The sequence below is a fragment of the Crocodylus porosus genome, unplaced genomic scaffold, assembly GCF_001723895.1.
Source record: "Crocodylus porosus isolate Cpor-Errol unplaced genomic scaffold, CroPor_comp1, whole genome shotgun sequence".
In the NCBI taxonomy this organism is placed as follows: Eukaryota; Metazoa; Chordata; order Crocodylia; family Crocodylidae; genus Crocodylus; species Crocodylus porosus.
Window position 1 is genome coordinate 2,936,731 of NW_017728949.1, and position 20,359 is coordinate 2,957,089.

The 20,359-nt window shown below is 41.4% G+C and overlaps 1 protein-coding gene across 1 annotated transcript in view; it reads right to left on the bottom strand.

Annotated features, from left to right (window-relative positions):
• Nucleotides 1–840: 840 nt before the first annotated feature.
• Nucleotides 841–20,359, bottom strand: part of ALS2 (ALS2, alsin Rho guanine nucleotide exchange factor) — a 50,361-nt gene continuing 30,842 nt past the window's right edge. Inside the window, exons 17-34 of the mRNA XM_019554321.1 lie at nt 19,877–19,943; nt 18,741–18,943; nt 18,529–18,594; nt 17,272–17,370; nt 16,536–16,700; nt 14,707–14,818; nt 14,292–14,369; nt 14,026–14,159; nt 11,886–12,053; nt 9,564–9,681; nt 8,852–9,009; nt 7,983–8,105; nt 7,261–7,437; nt 6,759–6,804; nt 4,895–4,956; nt 4,076–4,225; nt 3,517–3,613; nt 841–2,090 (exon numbers count right to left, since the gene is read on the bottom strand). Of these exons, the coding sequence (XP_019409866.1) occupies nt 2,052–2,090; nt 3,517–3,613; nt 4,076–4,225; nt 4,895–4,956; nt 6,759–6,804; nt 7,261–7,437; nt 7,983–8,105; nt 8,852–9,009; nt 9,564–9,681; nt 11,886–12,053; nt 14,026–14,159; nt 14,292–14,369; nt 14,707–14,818; nt 16,536–16,700; nt 17,272–17,370; nt 18,529–18,594; nt 18,741–18,943; nt 19,877–19,943 (2,062 nt within the window). The 3' untranslated portion in view covers nt 841–2,051. The remainder of the gene's footprint in view (nt 2,091–3,516; nt 3,614–4,075; nt 4,226–4,894; nt 4,957–6,758; nt 6,805–7,260; nt 7,438–7,982; nt 8,106–8,851; nt 9,010–9,563; nt 9,682–11,885; nt 12,054–14,025; nt 14,160–14,291; nt 14,370–14,706; nt 14,819–16,535; nt 16,701–17,271; nt 17,371–18,528; nt 18,595–18,740; nt 18,944–19,876; nt 19,944–20,359) is intronic.

A 20,359-nucleotide genomic window follows, 5' to 3' on the forward strand; every position in this document is an offset into this window, starting at 1 on the left:
GTCACACCTGGAGAGCTTGCCCCTGCACCTTTAATACCACCTCCATAACCATGAACAACAGAGGCTGGGGTGGGGCATGGCGACCACCTGCAGGAGGTGGGGGCATGGCAGTGGGGAGCTCCGCAGGCAGCCACAGTGGTGCGGGGCAAGCGACAGCCCGCGGGCACCACTTCTGTCAGGGGGGTGCACCAATCTCAAATCTACACGGTCACCAATATCCATAAAATACAGCCAGCTCTCCTGGGTTCCTTTCCACCTCAGACTTGCTTCCCAGCAGATCCTGCCCACCAGTTCCCCGAGTTTACTTATTTGAAGTCCAGTGCCTTGACTCTGTTGCTTTACTTCCTTCTCGTAGGATCTTAAAACTCTTTCATTTCATGGTTACTGTCAAAGTTACCATCCAGCTTTGTTTTCTCAATCAATTCCTCCCTGGTGGTGAGGAGCAACTTTAAAAAAAAGTTTCAACTGAAGGCAACCTTTGCAACTGTTTTAATAGCAACGAGATCTGGCACAAAAATTCTAAGAACATATCACTTCAGTTGTTTGTTTTTCAAACATTCTTGCCCCCAGAGGGTTTTAAAACAGTGATGTTCAAGAAAAACACAGTTTGCTTAGACCAGAAATAGTTTTACTACATGAAATCACAATCTTCTTTGTAAAACTCTCCTATAGATGTGTAAAAGTTATATGAAATATCTACTTTAGTGGGATACTTAAGATAATTCCTCGTTATAGGAAGATGCTTTTGGAGCAGTAGGGTGTTCTGTCAAGTTGTAGTTTTAAAGGACTATTTTTTTTTTTAAAACTTTTATTCTATTCTTCAAACAACCACAAAAAACCTCAAAGACAAATATTCTTAAATTTATTATGAAAACTGCTAGTTTACAGTCAGTTTCAGAGAATAAATTTCAGTGAACAGTTTCTTCCCACGCTTCCCACTGTTTAAAGCATCAACAAGCAACCCCCAATTCTGATTCTCAAATCTATGATTAGCATTTACTGTGCTAATTCAAGATGCCTTGAGCCATGAGAATATTCCATACACTTCACACTTTTGTCAGACACAGTAAGGAATAGCACCTATGGTATCCAAAGTGTCCACTAGTGTTATTTGTATAAGCCAAGATAATGAAACAGTAGAACACAACCCAACACAGTCATTTTTCTATTTTATAATACTTTTGGAAAAAATGCAGAGTCTTTCCCACCTATTAAATAAATAACAGCTTAAGGGTAGGCATCAACCCTAACCTACTGTCAGTTTGTTCAAGAACATGTTCCCCATTCTCCAGTGGCATGGACTTGATGGGCCTTAAATACAATTAAACTAAAATTTGTGCAAACCTAAAACCTAAAAATACCAAAAATCAGTGCTGAAATTTAAACTGGTCAGTGGCTCATTTACTTCATAAACAAAAAACAAACCATGATTTCTTGTGTTCTTCCCACTGTGGAAGCAGGGGTGCCTATATAAAAAAAAAAGTGAGAAATTCCACAACAGCACCTATGGGCTGCTTTCAGCAATCATGCTTTAAAAAGATGCATCAGAACCCTTCCAGCCAGATGTTCTGCAGGCTGCCTATTATAAATACTAAATATGACCACTTTTTTTCCCCCTTTAAAAAGATGCACACAAATTCTTAATGCAAGACGACAAAATGGTTCCAGGGTGCCATTCAATTCCGTTAAAATAAATTTATGGTCCTTGCAGGCAGACTCAAAGAAGAGAGCCTGAAAGCCATATGTGCAGATTCCTCAAATGCATTCCAAGTTGATGCCATGCCTATTAGCTCAGGAAGAGTAAACAATTCCTCCTTTAGCATAGCAAATGATCCTTTCCCCAGAGACTGCTTCACAGGCCAAATTCAGGTACGATTATTCTGCCTCCGTCATCTCCAGGCTTCAGTTTTTCAGTCTTTGCACAAGGTTCAGAAGCACATCATCATCTTGGTATTCTCTGTTCTAAGTGTCACTCCAGAAAAAAAGACTCTGGAGATTACTAAAGGCTCACTCAGAAGATGCTCCCATATGCAGCAGCTGCAGGAAATCAGCTATGTAAGCTTTTCATGTTGAATCTGGTAGTAACAAGCCTAAATTAAAAACAAAACAAAAATCCACTAAGTTTCAGTACCATTTTTATGCTACTAAAAACATTATATCAAATTATTTCTCCAGCTAAGAAAGAGGGGACCAATGAGGGCTAGAATTTCTGCAAGGCCTTTAACAATAATAATAAAATCACTTAAAATGTGGCAACCTGAGGCATTAAATAGAAGTGAAATGTTTTAAGTTTAATTCCACATTACATCTGGACCCAGGTATTTGGCATTTGAAAAAAAACCCCAAAAAACCAAAACAGACAAAAAACAAACAAACAAAACTTTGGCTCCCCCAAAAGTGATGTTTTTTGTCAGGATGTCCTATGACAACCACATGGAAGTCGCACTCTGCTGCAGGTCACTGTTCCCCTAATTTGCAAGGAGGTTGAGATCAAGAAAAAGGGTCAGAAAGTACAGAGATAAATGCCATGACAATCTCTGTCTCAAGCTCAACCTAGCTTGACCAGATAAATTCATTTCTAAATGAGTGGCTTCAAATGCAGCTCAGGTGAACAATACCTGAAAACTTAATAGAAAGCTTTGGGATGTCAAACAGATTCTTTTAGTAAAATTAGTGAACTTGGACACTGATCTTTCACCCAGAATTTTGTTAAGAGCATACATCTGATGCACTGTAACAAAAACCTAACTCTACTTCCAACTTTTGTTGGAGTTAGGTAACTGACCCTTCTGCACTAGAGCTGGTTGAGATTAAGTTTTGATGGAAGATTTTGTTGGAAATTTTAATTGGTCAAAACAAAACCAATTATGGAAATGTATTTGTTTTGGTTCATACCATAGAATTTTGATTTTCATTAGAACTTCCCTTGAGACAGACACAGACCTCCAGAGCTCTTTTAAATTAGGCAACAAAGCAGTGGTATCATCTGGGATGGACTACTTAGGTTCAAGTCCCTGATCCAAACTGTCTTGAACCTGGGCTTTCCACAGGTGAAGATCCTAACCACTGAAGCTTTCGACTGTTCTGGGATGTGTCATGCTCTTTCACAAAGCAGTTTAACATGCTTTGCCTTCTGTTCTACATCTGGTTTTGTTTCACATTGGAAAACTTGATTTTTGTTCACAAAACCAACCAGTTCTACCTCACATTTAAAAAGTAGAAATGTCAAGACTCCAACATATACTACAGTGGTCGAAGTCATAGGAGCAGCACAATACAAGGAATCAAAGCCAGTAAACACTGTTGTTCAGATGACCTATTCATTTTTTTTTTTATTATACATGCTTCAATTTTGACATCATTGTTCCTCACAGCAGATAAAAGATCTGAGGAAAGATTAAAAAGTCACAACCGGCTTTAGCTGTGGTCATTGCCATAGGCACAGTACAAAGAATATTAACCAGAGAAAAGAACAATATTTTATTTTAGACAATGCCATTTATCTTGAACACTTGCCTTCAGGGTTGTGAACATGATGCCTTGTTCCCCATGCTGGAGAAATGGGTCCATCAGGTCTTCGATTAAGTGTACCTCAGACCCCAAATTCCTTATCCTGTCAAATGAGAGAAAAGAGACATGCTATTGCATTCCTTTTAATGACCACGTATGCTACCAAAATAAAGGAAGAAATGAAGACTGACAAGTACGCAAAACATCTTTTTCTCTAATTTTTTTCAGAAGCTTTCGGAAAAAAAAAATCGTAATTAAGCACCCAAAATGGAAATATCTGCAAAAAAAGTTAGAAGCAAATGAAAACTTGGTATGATTCAGAAACCGTAAAGGCTAGTAAAGAGGCCACCTTTGCTATGCAAGCTCATATTCAAAGAAGTAGTTAATAGCGTATTCTCTGCACATGTAGGTGGCGGTATCCATATTTTATAGACTTAAAGTTAGTTACTTTTAAGTATCCTAGGAGACTAACCCAGAGTTCTTCTGCCTTATTAAATTCAGTTCTACTGCTGATTTTACTGTATGGGTTTATGATACAAGATGCTGTAAAGTAACAGCTGCTCACCTGGCTCGTAGCACCACATACAGAAAAACAGGAAATAAGTCATCCATGGACCAGAGGAAGTCCTCCTGAAGAGTCTCAAGAACACTCTGAGAGATCTCCTCAAAAGTCTGCTGGATTACCTTCAGTTTGTCAGATGGAGTAAAAGTGGTACTTTGGGAAAAGGAAACAAGCAAGATTACAAGCGTTGCAAGTTTCACTTACCACAATGGGAAGACAGAAGGTTAGTTACCATTTTAAATTTATTTTCTACAAAAGAAAATCCAGTCAAACTTTTACAAGTCACTGATCATTTACATTGCAGCAACCATTAATTCCAAGAAAAGACTAGTTGCACGTTACATTAGTAGCTGCAAGAGCCGGATCAAGACATGCTATTGAATAAAATTTCTTGTTTAAGGGTCTTAAACACATTTGTCATTTGGGAGTTTGTTTTCCTCCTCTCTCCTTCAAATACTTTATGTGAAACCACATATCCAGCAATTATGAAATCCTTTTCACAGAGGAAGTTGTTGGGAGTGCCTCTCTCCTGTCTCCTGTTCCTCCTGTACCAAGTCTAGCAGTGAGGAGGGCAGAGAAGCAGCAGCAGCAGTTCTGGAGCAGCAGCTGGTTATGATACAAGTGACATCTTTTCCCCTGCAATAGTGAACCTCCAGCTGGTGCTCTCCAAGGCACAGTACTGGCCATTTACAACTCTACCATTTTATTATAAAAAGTGGGGGAAGATCAATATCATGAGGAAAAATAAAAAACTGCGATCTAGTAAATTAACAGACTGGCAGCATTTAAAAACACAAATTCAACAGGCAGTCAGAGGGTTACCTGATCTGCTGCAAACACTCAACAGCTGAGGCAAAGCAAGAATCTTTTGTACTTGGCATCACCTAGGTAGTCAGGGAAAGGGGTGGGGGAGCAGGAAAAAGAGTTGTTTAGGATTTGAAAAACTTTCTAGTTCTAGACTGGCAGAAGAGAGCATAGTAAGCCAAATTTTCATACAAAAAGGAATCCAGCTTCACTACAGTAACAGCCAAATGAGAAATGGAACTGGCTGCATAAAGAAAGAAACAGTGCAGGATTCCATACACAAGAAAGTGACACTGGGACCGAGGACTCTGACCTGTACCCAAAAGAATGCTGGGGCAGTGATAAAGCAGACAGGGAAAAATTCAGAGAGGAATTTTACTGTTTGTCATATTGCTTATGCTAATACAAGCAACAAGGTAGTTTTTTAAACCCTTCCTAAGGCTGTGCAGATGTTTGCTCCATCACATGTCCTTGAAGAACTGAATTGTTAAATCTGAAGTGTCCACAAGGATAGAGTTCTGGGAAAGTGCATTTAACATACTGGAAAGTCTGGGCTGAAGGGCAGGGAGGAGGAGACTGGAATGAAAGCAGGGATGGATCCAGGAGGAGTTCAGTAGTGTAGCTGCACCCCAATTTACTGCCACTGGCTTCAGCTAAGCCTGGCATAACTTTTCCCTGCATCTGAAGCCCCTGGGCCAGCAGGGAACACCAAAGAGCAGGCACAGGAAGTGGGGTGGGGGCAAATGCTGCTGAGAGAAGGGAAGCCTGTCCACTGCTGCCACTGTCCCCAGCTAACTTGGGCAGGTGGGGCCCGAGGGGGGGGGAAGAAAAACAAAAAAAAGGAGAGAGAGGAAAAGCAAGTCCCAGAGCCACTCCAGCTGTGGGCTGCAGCTGCACGGGGTGTCAGGCTGAGCAGGGGACAGCACCCATGGTGTAGGTAAGTTTCCCCTTCTTTCATCTGCTCTGCTTCATAATGCTCCCCCACTGGCTGGGAGCAGGTGCTACAATAAGGAACCCACTGTACTGCCACTGTTGTCTCTGACAGACTGCATGGGGAAGCTGCCCAGTACCAACTGAGGGCTGCAGGTAGCAGCTGTGTGGGTTGCTGGGCTTCGCTTGGGACAGCGGCAGCAGTGGCAGGCAAATTCCTTCTTTCAGTGCCTGCTCCCTACCAGTGCAGTGGGTAACAGGCACAGGAAGGAGAAGCCTGCCCCCAGCCACTACTGTCCTTGGCCAAAGCTGGCATTCTGTATAGTCACTCCCCACAACATGAACACGTGCCCCCAGCGGCTGGGGGGGGCACAGTGGTGGCAAGCAATGAGCTCCCGCAGATGCTGCTGGTGTTAGCAGTGGGGGGGAAGGCGGGGTGGCGAGCACCGAACAGGGGTTGGCAATTACCTGCAGATGCTGCCAATGGCAGTGGCTGGGGGTGAGCAGCGACTGCCACAGGCGCCGCTGACAGTGTCAGCAGCACCTTTTTGTAGGGGGTGTATTTGTATCCCCTACGTGTTGCCAGTGCCCTAGACGCCCTCTCTGCCCATCAGGTCCCGTGGAAGCAAGAGAAACAGCTCTGGGCCCCCCTCTCTAGCTTCATACTTTCACAATTGTAGATCAAGGAAAATAGGGTCAGACTTAAAAATATTAAGTGCTAATAATGTCCAAATCTTTATAAAGAATAAAAGCAGTTACCAACAAGCTTCACCTCTGGTGTGACAGCTGCTAGTTGCCAGTGTGGTAAATATATAGCTTTGAAACAGACAAAGTTAAGTGCTAAGAAAACCAAGCTTACTGAAATAGGAGAACTCCCTCCTGCCAGCACATTTTGGTTCTGGATGTAAGCTTTGGGCAAAGTATACATTAAATACAGTCCAAGTGGATATACCTTTTTATTTTCTCCCAGGATGGACACAGTCACTGGCCAGAATTTCCTAGAAGAAACCCCATATATTGCAGTTAAGAAAATACAACTTATTGTTTTTTAAAAAAAAAAAGCAGTTTCCAATCCTATGCATATAATGATGCATGCTTTTCTACAAAAAAGTGAGGGCTTTCCCCATAAATCTATACTTTGCAAAAAGTTTGGAACATTTCCGCAAGATAAATGCATTTAAGGAAAAACATATTATTTATGCACCCATAAAACACGCCTTTTCCACCACAACCTACTACTACCATTTAAAGAGAGTATATGCAATCAATTTGTTTATCCATGCTACTTAGATGAAGATCAATGTGTTTATGGAATTATAAAATCACAGAAGTTAGAGAAATACAGAAGCAGTGCATGAAAGATGTAATGGTGTCACGAAACATTTCGATAGCTTGGCTAGTATCATCCTAATATTTATTATGCTGAAACCATTATTTTTATACAACACACTCACGTTTGGACACCAAGAAAGCTCAAAAGAGCTGTATCGGATTGTTTGTTTAGACGCAGAACACATTCCCAGTAAATATCTTCCTCACGTTCGTTGTCCAAGGCATACAACATAAACAAAGGAGGGTAGAGTCGTGGTAACAACACAGGAAGCAGCAGCCCAGAACTGGTAACCGCATAGCTAAAAGTGGTGAGAAAGAAACATTTATAGAAAACAAATTAAGCTAAAAGAACAAGAATGCTGCTATTTTAACATGCATATTTCTATGGGAGAAAAGATAATTAAAAGGATGCCAACTAATGGACTAACATATAAATTAAGTCATATTTAAGAGCAAGATTACTACTTTGATTAGTACTGTACTATTGCACTTGGACTCTGTTAAAGCCTGGGTTTTCTTAATCTAATCTAAAGCTTGAGTGCTACATTATATTTCCATATTCCACATTCCTGCAGTGTGAAAATTTGCCTTTTGCCTCTACTCTGGGGTGCCTAGGAGAAAGTACTTATTGCAAATATTACATGGCTATTTGGCCATCAGTATCTATTTTCATAGGCAAAGGCTAAGGGTTTTTCCTTTGGAAAGTGCAATATAGGTGCAACCTAATTCAGGACACCACTTATGCACATCTCTCTTTAAATAGGTGTTTAAGTGCTTTCAGAATAAGGTATGTTGTGTGAAACGGAGTTCTTTACTAGCTTTTTGAAGAAATCTCCCTACGCACCCAGGTTCAGGAGATTCTGATCTGGAGTCAGTTTTCCCACCACAGAAGGAAGTCCTTCCCTTTGTTTCAGTCACAATGGGTGGAATTGTGCTGCCCTCTTCTGGGAGATCAGGAAACAAAAACCTAAACAAACAACCACCATATTACACCAAATCATTTGCTAACATACTATAAATGAAGGGATTCTCCAAGACATCCAGGATTACCACGGAGAGTTTACAGTACTATAAATTTATGCATGGATTATATTTATTTAAATTTACACCTTTTAAGAGCACCTTATAAAACAGTTAAAGGCCAGCTAAATGCTGAAGTAGCCTTTTTTATTTAGGTTGTGTCATGCTGCAGGTGAAAGCATGCTAACTAGAAACTATTTGCATTAAGCAGAACTCTACAACAGTGCAAGAGGAGAATATTCCCAAGGCTGTTCTGAAGTGCACTCCTCTTGCAAAGAGCAATTTTTCCAACTATTTAGTTAGTCTAATAAAAAGACATCACATTTACCCCAAGAACCTCATCTCCTCTACCCCTGATTTCCATGTCTGCAATCTGTGGGGACTGGTTTAGAAACACCTTTGAGACAAGCTAGCAACAACTACTTTTAGACTATGCTGAAGAATGCCTTCTACTACAGGCAGGGCCTTAATCAGTAAACGTACTATGGGATGGGGGTTAGAGGAGTAGGTTTGCTGTTCTAATTTGTCAAGTCAGCTAAAGCAAAAAATTCTTTCAAGACAGTTCCTAAATGCAAAATTCTTTAAATAGAGTAGATGCTGGCACATTTGGTCTAAATTAATTCTAGCCAGTTAAAATGAAAGGTGTCTTTATTGATCCAACAGAAGCCTAACTTCAAAACTGATTCTTTTTACCTGACCAACTGGAAGATGCGTTTGAGGTAGGATTTAATTTCTCTCACAGCTTCCTGTAGTAATCGCCGATTAGCTCCCACTCCAACATAAGTCATTCTGTACACAGCTACTAGGGTCTCCACAAGCCTTCCCAAGGGATGGAGAGGGGTGTCACAGGCCTGAAGGGAGAGGTATTAAGATCACATGATCAGATGGTTATGCAGCTACAACACAAATCCAAGAGATTTTCTAGAAGTTCAAAAACTGAAAATAAGTCTTAGTTTAACTGTTCAAAGATCCCATAATTTAACCTTCAAACAAGCTACTGTGTGCTATGCTTACCAAGTCATTTCATTAAGGCACTCAGCCAAAAGCTACTGGCAGTTGGGCAGCAACTGTGAAACAGTTAAGCCCATCACACTGTAGAGCATGCTCTTCCCTCCCTTCCTGGCTGGAAGAAGGGACAGCACCAGTAGCCATTAGATCTTTGTACTTCAATTCCACCACAGAAATCACCTTTACAGCTTGAGATGTGTATCCCAATTTTGGAGAGCTGATTACTGGGGGAAAGTTGCATGTGGTTTGTGAGTAAGTATGATTTGCAAGTACAGAAAGAACCAAAAAGATACCACACCTGCACAACAATTGAAGTCAGTGGGATAACTGAAAGTTAGCAGGTTAACCTTAAAACCAGACTTTACACACAAGAACCAGAAGTGGTTGATCATGATACCTTTATTAAATATTTCCTGATGTTTTCATATTTCTCCAGTGTGAAGGCACCAACATGTTGTGGAATGAATTCCAAACTCTCCAGTGTCTGAGTGTGTGAACGACTCAATACTTCTGGGCTGTAGCAATACAAAGGACAGAGACGGTCTATATTCTAACAATACAAGACATGCTCTACAAATAAACCAATTACTGATTTTTAGAGTCTAAATGTAGATATAGAGTTCCCCTGCCCCCACAAAATGGTCTCTTAAAAAGGAGGCAAAGGATGAGAAATGGAGGACAAGGAAACAAATTCCATCCATTATGTTCTCTTCCTAAACTTTCCAAAGTTGATGACACTGGCCATACACAAGCATTGTTTCTACCTGGAAAACTTCAGATTTCCCAGCAGAAACCAGACATATATGGGAATTCGTACCAGTTTCTCCCAAAACAAAACAAACCTGTCAGTTTTGGCACAAACTCAAATCTCCAACCTGGCAGAGGTTGCTGCTAGGAGAATTCTTCCTGGGAGGAAGAATGCCTGTATACTTTCCCACTACTTGCTGCCCAACTCCTGGTTTCCAGGAAGAGTCAAGGAAAAGCTCCCCACACCTTCCCAAGATTGGGATCACCCTGGTCTGGGGAAGGCAGGGGAAGCAGTTGCTCCTCCTACTCCCATAGACCAGTAAGGGAGGGAAGGAGCAGCCACCTGTTGCTCCATACCTGCTCTCACACCAAAGTGAGTCCTCACTAATGCTATGTGAGTCTTTCCTGCAGGTCCCAGTATCTTAAATAGCTTCTCTACATTTTCAGATGAAATTTGAACACGTTCTCCTCTAAAAAGGCCTCTGCCTTAACTTTTATTTCTTAGCTTTTCAAATTCATTACGAATCATGCTGAAAAACATAGTGTTAACAGAATTCTTTTAGGGCTGTGCGAAACAGCAGTGTTCTGCTTTGATTTCCATTTCAGTGGAACAGTGTTTCATTTAGAAAGCACTGTTACATTTTGTCGAAACAGTTTCACTGTTTTGATGTTTCGCTCACAGGCTATAATGGGGGAAGCACGAAACAGCCTATAAACTTCCCCGCAACGGGCTCAGTTCCCCAGGGCTGCACGTCGCTGGGAGCTGAGCCTGGTGGTGCGACGCGCTTCCTGCCACTAGGCTCAGTTCCCCAGTGCTGGGGCAGATGGGGGGGGGGAAAAACAGGAAGGCTGGCTGTGGCCCTGGCCTATGCTTTCTGGGCTGGGTTTACAAGGCCAGGAAATGGACCCCCTGCCTGCGCTTCAAAAAATCACCCTAGGCTAGACAGCAGCAGAAGTGCAGGCAGGGGGCCCAGTTCCTTGGTTCCATGGGAGAATTTGGTGCTGCGGGTCCTGGCCTGCCACAGGAGCTTGACACGGGCTTCCAGGCCAGGTGATGCTGTAGGCAGCCGCAGAGGCTGAAGTTTGCCCACAAGCCCCGTCAGCCTGGCCACCAGCCTAGTCCCTGCCCAAACACCCCAGCCCTCTGCCAGGGGGAGACGCCTTCACACAGGAGCTGGAAGAGACTGTCCCAGAGCAGGGTGAGAGAAAGCAGGAGTGGCCTCCCGATCCCCCGGCGGAGATGCCATCGAGGGTTTCTTATTCCCCCACTGGGAGCTGAGCTCAGTGGCAGGAGGCGCTTCTCTCTACCAGGCTCAGCTCCCAGCCCCATAGAGCTTAGCCCAGTGGCAGAGCACAGCCCTGGCTCTGCCCATCTCCTACCACCAGGCTGAGCTCCATGGGGCTGGTGGACCCGATCGAAGCACAGCCTGGCAGCAGAAGGAGAGCCAGGGCTGCACTCCCCACCAAGCTGAGCCACGTAGTGCTGCGGAGCCGCTCAGAGGGCAGCCCTGGCTCTCCCGTGCCTTCCACCACCTGGCTGGCTGCTTCAAAATTAGAAACATTCTGACTGGCCTCGTTTAGTTCTGAAGCCCTTCATTTTGTTTTGATTTCATTGTTTTGAAAAGAAATAGCCAGCAAAGCTTCGCACAGCCCTCCTCTCTCTATATGAGCCAACTCCCCATTAGTCTTCCCTGGAATGCAGAATTCCAAATAGTTAGATTACTGCTGTTTCTAAACATTTACCTACAATACACAGAGACAGGCAAATACACACTTGGAATTAGACACCTCTTCCGATATGCATCAGCTGGTACCGTCACACCAAATGGGGGTAAAGCCAGTTATAGGGATCAAACAAATGCCAACCAGTCCCTCTACTCCAGAACCAATATTCTGCATCAGGAGGTAGAATTGGTGAATTTTTCATATTTGAACTAAAAAAAAAAAGTCTCACAATCTCAAGAGCACTAACCTGTCTTTGTGTTGACGCCGGTTGGTGGTCAGGGCCACAGCAATATTATCCCAAGCCTTCCATCTATCCCCTTGGCCTGGACTCTCACAACCCAGCTGCTGCCAGCATTCGTCAAACACTGCTTTCCATTTCTCATCAGCAGGTACTGCTAAGATTCCAAGCTTCCTCCTACAATAACAACAAACATGATTTAAAACAGTCGTGTTTCAAGTCACAATACTTAGGAAAACTAAGTCAGACTAATCCAAAACATTGAGCTGCATTATGTTTACCATAAAGAATTTTTGATACATCAGTTCAAGTATTAGCATTGAAAATAAAGAAAAAAAAAAAGAGAGAGAGACTTAGATCTATAATAGTTTGACTTGCTAGGGTTTCCAAGATTACCTTCTTTGAAAGGCTAGTGCTGTTCTGCTTCTTAATTCTCAGACAAATACATGACCTATAGTAGGGACAGTTCCCCAATTCTTTCCTTTAGAAGAATGTGAAATTAGTCTGTTTTAATAGTGTCTTAACATATGTAATCCAATATATATGACTCTTGTGAAAAGAGACAGCAGTACGAGTCTGATGTCAAAGAGAAGGCAAGGTCGATTTGCTCCAATAGACTAAGCAGTATGTCTACTTTGGTTAGTCTGCCAGGTGCAAAGCTACCCTGCCTTCCTCTGTCCATTGCTTTGCTGGCTCAGAAGTCATTAGTAACAAAAGAATGTACAACCCAACTAACTGTTTTCACCACTGATGCTGACTGAAAGGCCTACAGATCCACATAACAAAGAAAATGTTTTCTTTTGACATCACATAGAACAGTGGGATCAGTCCATGATTAGTACTCCTCAGCATTACAGACTACAAATAAGTTGAAAGTAACTAATAGTTCCAACTCAACAAGCCATTATACACTCACAATTTCTCATTCATAATATTATCAGCCTTGAGTTAAGAACAGGCAACACTGATTGAAAAGTTGTCTCATTTTGTATCATCATAAAAGTGGGCACTAATTTGTCGGGGGGGGGGGGGGGGGTTGTTTTTAAAAACACTACACCAATAAGCATAGGCTTTTAAGGCAGCTAAAATAAGGTAGCTAAAGCCTCTCGTTTCACAGACAATCTTCACAAATATGTAAATATTTACTCATATAGACTCCCTACTGGGGTGAAAAGCAGACCTCTACCAAGGTTGCAAGTGTTCAGTTCAGCAGGGAAGCCTGGTTAACTTGGCATCCAGTTGCAAGTGTCAGTACTGTCAAAATAAGTTACCAGTAAGTGCTGCAGGGAGCATAATGAAGTCAGCCATTCAAAAACCATGAGGGCTATATGTTAATATATTTCTAAAATTTGAGAGTAAGTTTAATGATCCTGAAACTAATGATTCAATAACACTACTTATGAGCAGGTATGGAGTCAGTAAATATTTTGAAATTATCTATAGGTCTGCCAATTGATTTTTGGACTGATGTGAAGAACAATTAAAATCAAATTTATCTTCATTATCACTTAAAATGAATCAGAACAAGGATCTTCAGAGAGAAAAAAAATCACTAGACTAATCCAATGTACTGCCTATTCCCCAGATTAAATTTCTAGAATCACCTTTGCAAAGGGTGGTACTCAATCATTTTAGCAAACCAAGAGGTTCCTCTATAATATTCCCAACAATCAACTATGCACGTTCCTTGTTCTACTGATATGCATCCATACTATACTGGATTTTTTTGATGACAGACTCCTCCACAGAACTACTGCCAAGTTAGAAGGTATGCAACCAATGTACCCTCTCAAATTTTACTATTTCATTCTCCATGCTAGCCTTGCTGAACTCATGCTTCAGCTGAGGTGGTCAGTTAACTTAAAATTTCAAAACTCATTACCTTCATGCCCAAAGCAGCATTGAAGAGAAAGGAGAGTGACCCTCATGTACTTCCACAATCCTGAAGCTTGTTTTCATTATTCTGCAACTCCTACTTAACAGTATCATATACAGCAAAAGGCATCACAATAAACAATCTTTAAAAAGTTAGTGTCAGATGCCAAAATGCTTTAAGTTATCTAAATAGCTTCAGAACAGGTCTGTAGTTATACAGAGACACTCAAGAGCACCACTGTATTAGAACAATTGGGCCCTAGCCAGCACTTACAATACTTTAGGTTTGTCTTTCTCATTGTCATACAAGCTGGGTTTAAAGTAGGTTCCAGTGATTTTTATCCCAGATCCCCATTCTCCATTGAAGAGGCCTTCAATATAATCTCCATTTGGCAAGGTGAGTGTTCCCTTGGAGAGTGAAGAGAACAGAGAAGACAAAGTAAAAAGTTAAAGCTGAAAGCCATTCGTAGCAGAGACTGAACTAAAAGGAGTTTAAAAAAAAAAAAAAAAAGGCAAGGGTACACAAGTCATAATTACAACCTTTCCACTAAGAGTCCAGTTATCTGAAAACTCTCCTTCATAGACTGTATCATCTTCAGAAAGCAGAATCCCAGTCCCCTACATAAAAAGAATAAATCACAGTTAAAATAATAATGGACCAATAAATATAGAAAGTAAACATCACTGAAAAGACTGCATACTAGATTTAGGGATAAATTGTAGTATATGATGGTTTTTGAAGTGATAGCCACTGAAGAAGCCTATAATAGAACACAAAAACACCAACATTAGAGGACAGAATAGGAACAAGTTCTTCCAGGTTTTAAACAGTCCAGTACGTGGAATACCCCATATAGAACAACAACTGTTACTAGGTAGGGGAAGGGCTGGGGGGACAAAAACTACACACCACACATGCACGTGTACACACTAGACAGCCTAGAATCCAACTCACCATCATTTTGTTGGTATTAAAGGCTCCTTCATAATATAGTCCAAACTGAGTAACTACAACACCATTCCCCTGGCAGAAGTCATCTTGCCACATTCCCATATATTTTTCACCCCTGCAGAAATAGGTGATGAAAAGAAAAAAAAAAATATGCAACTAAAATAGTTTTTTAGATGGACTAGTTTATTCATAATCACTCCTACTGTCTCTCTGATGTGACACAGAATTAATAGCTTCTAGAAGGAGGAGTCAGAAGCAGTACATTTGAATTCTGTATGACAACTGCTAATCTGATTTCATCAGTTCAATGAAAGGACAGTTAACTACCAGAAAGACAAGAAACCAAACAAAAGATATCCTTCATTAATGTATTCACAGCCCCGTCGTCACATCAAAACCTAGCATTTCAAGTTTTCAAGAAGACGGAATGAGACCCTGATAAAGCAAATGTTTAAAGTGACTAGATGTGAACGGTAGCTATAAGAGAAAAAGGGAAGACGACCTGAATCCACACTAACTGACCTTTGAAGGACCCATACATAAAAGAAGATCCATAGCAAAAAGAAATGTATAAAACAATGGATACAAGGTTATATGAACTATGATTATGCTTTATTATTCAGACTTCTTGACACACAAGCTAAGCTGTCACAACCTACAGGGTCCCCATTTTACAGAGGGGTGGTCAAATAGGAAAGAAAGGCCTCCTGTTCTACTTATATCAAACTACACTGGAACAAAAGATGGAGCACAAGAGTACAAAAATGGTCAGAAACAGAACACAGGACCAGAACATGGAAAAAAAAGAACACTGCGGTTAAGACATTCATTTGGTTAATAGGTTAATAAAGACAAAGAATAAAAGCAAGCATGCGTGTTCATTTTAAATGGAACCAATGCATTACTGCAATAGAAAAAAAAAGTTAGAGCCCACATGACTTGAGGAGGAAGGATGCAACATGCTCAGCTTCTGGAATGGAGGAAGGTAGAGTAAAACTCCTGGTTTCCCCAAAGTGCATTATTGCCAAATGACACACGAGCAAATACAACCTTTTCTCTGTAGTCCTTTAGGCCCTGTGACTAGTGAAAGAGGGAATCCTTTGGGCTCCAAAAAGGTGGGTACCTACACATTCCTCCTACCCGAAAGGAAGGAACACTGTTATAAAAAAAAAAGGTATCCACATGATAGCGAAGAAATAAATTGCACAGGGCCTTTGATCCAACTTATCCAAAGGAGGTAGCAGTAAAAGCTAGGTTCTGAATTCCACTCTCCTCCAGAAGTTACAACTTTCCACACGGCGAAAGACTAAATAAATTAGTGAAAAACAATGATGGCAAGAACAGGAACAGTAAGTAGCTAAATATGAAGTCTTCAAAAAAGAGTGCAAGGGAAACATGCAATAGAACCAAGTGTGAAACAGACTGGAAGGAACTTGATTACACAATAGTTTTCAGTCAAAAACCAGGAAACTTTTCAAGGCTTCTCGCTCCTCTGTCAGATGGGCTTTCAGGTCAGTAAACTGGCAGCTACTACTTGGATTTTATGAAATCCAAGAGCTTTTTCACTAAAAAGGAACACTTCATTCAAAGGAGGTTAGGGGATTTGTGTACAGGTGGCTACCTACTTATTTGGGCTGAGGCAGCATCCATTTTCAGTGCATTTTTTTTTTTTCAGCTCATTTCCCTCATTCACGAGAAGATGAAGTAATTTGCCCTTAGCTTTGAGAATAAGTCAGTGGCTCCACTGTAGTTTAACCAAAATTTACTTAATTCCTACAGCATATGTAACTAGCATATTATATTTTTAGGATTTCCATTATAAAACACATTACCTTGTAATATCATCGAAGACTCCATATCCCGTCTTCTTATCCATTGACCACTGGCCAATGAACATACTAGGCGAGGAAGATGTCAGTTTGCCACTGCGCAGGAGGCCATGTCCATGACGCACATTATCCTGAAAGCAGCCTTCATACACTTCTCCAGTGGCATAGCTGCAATTGCAAAGAGAGTGAGTACAGCTTTGGTGATCCATGTTGTTCCACATTGATCCATATTGTATCCAGGTTTTCAGGGATAGATAATGAATCTTTCCTTTCAAATCACATTAAAATCATGTCCACCTCTGGAATCATATTAACAAGTATGTTTAAGACGTAAATGAGAAAGGACCACTACTTTTAAGAACCTTTTTAAAGCAAGATGAGGAGATACTATGACATTTCAAGAAAGGAAAAAGTCACCTTAAAAACTGAAAGGATGTGGCAACATTAAAATGGAAACAAGATAATAGCCATCAGTGTATTCATTAACAGCAGAAAGCTCCCAAAGAAATATTAAAATTAAAGCCAATTAACTCCAGCCAGGAACTTGGGAGATGCAATGATAGAGTGTAGAGTCCTGATAGAAGAGTCCTCCCTCCTAGAAAGAAAGCAGTGCTCTAATACAAGAGGATGGCAACTGAAAACAGTATTTGTAATATCAGATCAAGTTCAGTGTCTCCCATCCCCTTCCTGAGCCACAAAACTCTTGCCTTCTGTCAGAAAGGTAATATGTGGTCCCTACCTGTAGACCCCTTGTCCACACATTTTGCCCTCCTTCCAGTACCCCACATAATGGTCATCTTTGTTCAATGCTTTGTTTGGCACTCTGTATTCACCATACCTGGCAACACATGAATATCAAAAAACAAAAAAAACAACAAACCATGAGCAGCCATATTACAAACATATACACAAATCTATTATTTTACCACTGAATAAAGAAAGTGCATTAAAATACATTAAGTTATGATTTCACTGGCATTTTGCCAACAGCAGCAGTTAGCACATTTTGTACCAAAGTAACAAATTTAAATAAATCACCAGGGGGTGTTACCCTGCATTGTTTGCAACACATTTAGTTCTGGTCTGGTCTTGGGGCCAGACCAGATGCAGCAGGGGAGTGGGGCCAGACAAGGGGCTCTGTCCGTCGTCCCCCTCACTCATGACAGCAGGGACTGAAGGGCCGAAGCACAGCCAGAGGCAGGGGGAAGCCACGGGGTGAGAGGCAGAACAGTGGCAGTGCAGGGCGTTGGGTCGCAGCACGCCATCCTCACCACCCACATCCTTCTTGATGGACGACTGCCTAGTAGCTTATAAAAAAAAAAAAAAGTTTCGTTCCACATTAACTCCCTCTCCATTGCTTGCTACCCTCTGCATTCTTGGGTAAGGTAAATAAAATTTTACTTTTAGTGTTATGGCAAATGGAGCTCACAATTTGGGGTAAATACTTAGTATCCTTAATAGATATTAAGAAGAATAAACTGTTCGTCTTCTTTTCTTATCTTTGGAAAGTGGCACAGAAAACTGAATAATCATAATTTTAATATCCGAAGCAAGAGTATGCCACTGAATTTATAAAGAGATTTCATGCTTTTTGAAAGAGAGTAAGAAATAATGAAGCCATTTCATCTGGGGGTGGAGAAGAGCATCTTGAGACAAAGAGAAACCCTAGAAAGCAGGCAGAAGATGAGAAACCAACACTGAAATTTTTTTTTTAAGGCAAAAAAAAAAAAAAAAAAAAAAAAAAAAAAAAAAAAAGCAACCTAAAAGTTCACACACAACTTCCATTGTCAAATCTCTTGCCATTTCCCTGAGGCCTCCATCACTTTGAAAACTTAACTTAAACTGTTCATGGACAGGCTTTGTACATGTTTTGCAAGATGTCTAGCACACTTATTTGTTAGCTATGCAATATTTTACATACAAATCTCAAACTAAAGAGTGCTACTTCCCATAAACAAATATTTCTGTTCTTTTGCTTAGTGATGTCCACTCTTACCCATCTTCTAAACCGCTCCTGAACATTCCCGAGTACATCCTTCCATCCGCCCATTTTAGGACACCCCTGGAATACATACACACAGAAATAAAGCAGTTACCAGATGAAGATGGGTGTAATTAAAAAAACCTTCATTAAAAACAACAAACTAACATGTAACGGCACAAACTACCTCCCTCTTCCTATCCCTTTCAAGTCTTGAATGCTTTTACCTGCCATGGGGTTTCCCAGAAAGCCACCTTCCATCATAGGTAGCATCCTTAAGCCGAGGATCCTTATAAAAAGTGTATTTGGCACTACGAGAGATGGGAGGTTCTTGTCTCTGGATATTCCCACTACCTCCATAAGGGGGCAAATCAGAAGTTCCTCTAAGAGCTTGATCCACAGCTTGGCTTATAGCCCTCAGCCACTTTGTCTGAAATAGATTAGAGAAGAATTTTATTATTCAAACCCTTGTCTATCAATTACCTTTAGCATTTGTTCTCTAAGCACCCCCTGCTCCCTTCCCACAATATTCCTCTATACACATTATCATTACTCCAGATATGAATACAGAAAGAAAAAGAGTTAGAAAGGTACTTACTTGGATACCTGTTTTTTCTTATGTTAGTCCCGAGACTAGATAGATCAGGGGTGGGCAAATCAGTGGATCCAGCTGGCAGCCAGTCTCCATTTCCCAGAAGCCCCTGCCCATGTGGCTGGGGCAAGTTTCTATGGAGACCCCAGAAGCAGCTGCACTGCAATAGTGCACGGCTGGGGTTTCTGTGGACACTGGCCCCAGCAGTGCTGGGCAGGGAACAGCTCTGGAGCTGGTCTATGATCTTGCAACAGTGACAGCGTGGTCCAGAGCCAGGGCAGAGCAGCAATCTCCAGCCTGCATGCTCTAGGCAGGGCTGTGCAGACAGAACACAGCTCTGCCCTGGCTCCTTGCACCCGTGAAAGCGTGGTCTGGAGCCAGGGCAAAGCCACAAACTGCTGCCTGCATCTCCCTGCCCAGGTGACAGCTCTGCCCTGGCTCCAGACCACAACGTCACTGTTGCAAGGTCCCAGCCTGGTGCCAGAGCAGCTTTCCACCCTGCCAGCCTGGCTGGAGCTACTCTTCATGGAAACCCCAGTCCCATGCCATCATGGTGCAGCTGCTGCTGGGGTCTCCACTGAAACCAGCCCCAGCCACATGGTAAGGGCTGCTGGAAAATTGAGTCCACTGCTGACTGGATCTGGCCCACAGGCCAGACTGCCCACCCCTGAGATGCACCCCCCCACCCCCAAATATCATTATTAAAAGGATCTAAAAAGAGTGTTTTGCAGCATCACAAGGATAATCAGGAAAGTCTGTGCATCTGCATACCTTTTCTTGTGGTGTTGATGAAAGGAGAATAAGTTGTTCCTCTGGTGTAGTGATCTTCAAACCGTTCCTAAAACACAAAACAAGAATAAACCCAAATTAGAAAGAATCCATGAATTATATGATGAAATTTCATTCTCTTCTCAAAGTAGGGATATTGTAGCAAGATTGGTTTTGTACAGGAGAGGATATTCAAGATTAGCATTACTTTCTTTTCAACTCAGAATTTGAATAGTAACATCCATAGAAGGCTGTTCATCCATCTTGCTCAACCCCAACTTTAAAAAAACAAAACAGACATGCAATCATATTTCCAGGTCGCAAAAAACCAACAAAAGTAAAATCCTATTGTAACAAGGCATTGTTAAATAAAAATTCCAAATTGTTTGAATTAGAATGATTATGCACATCAAAAGATATACCTAAATCTTGCATCTCATTTACCTAGTTTACTCCAATTGATTGGATTTTTTTTTTTTTTTTTTT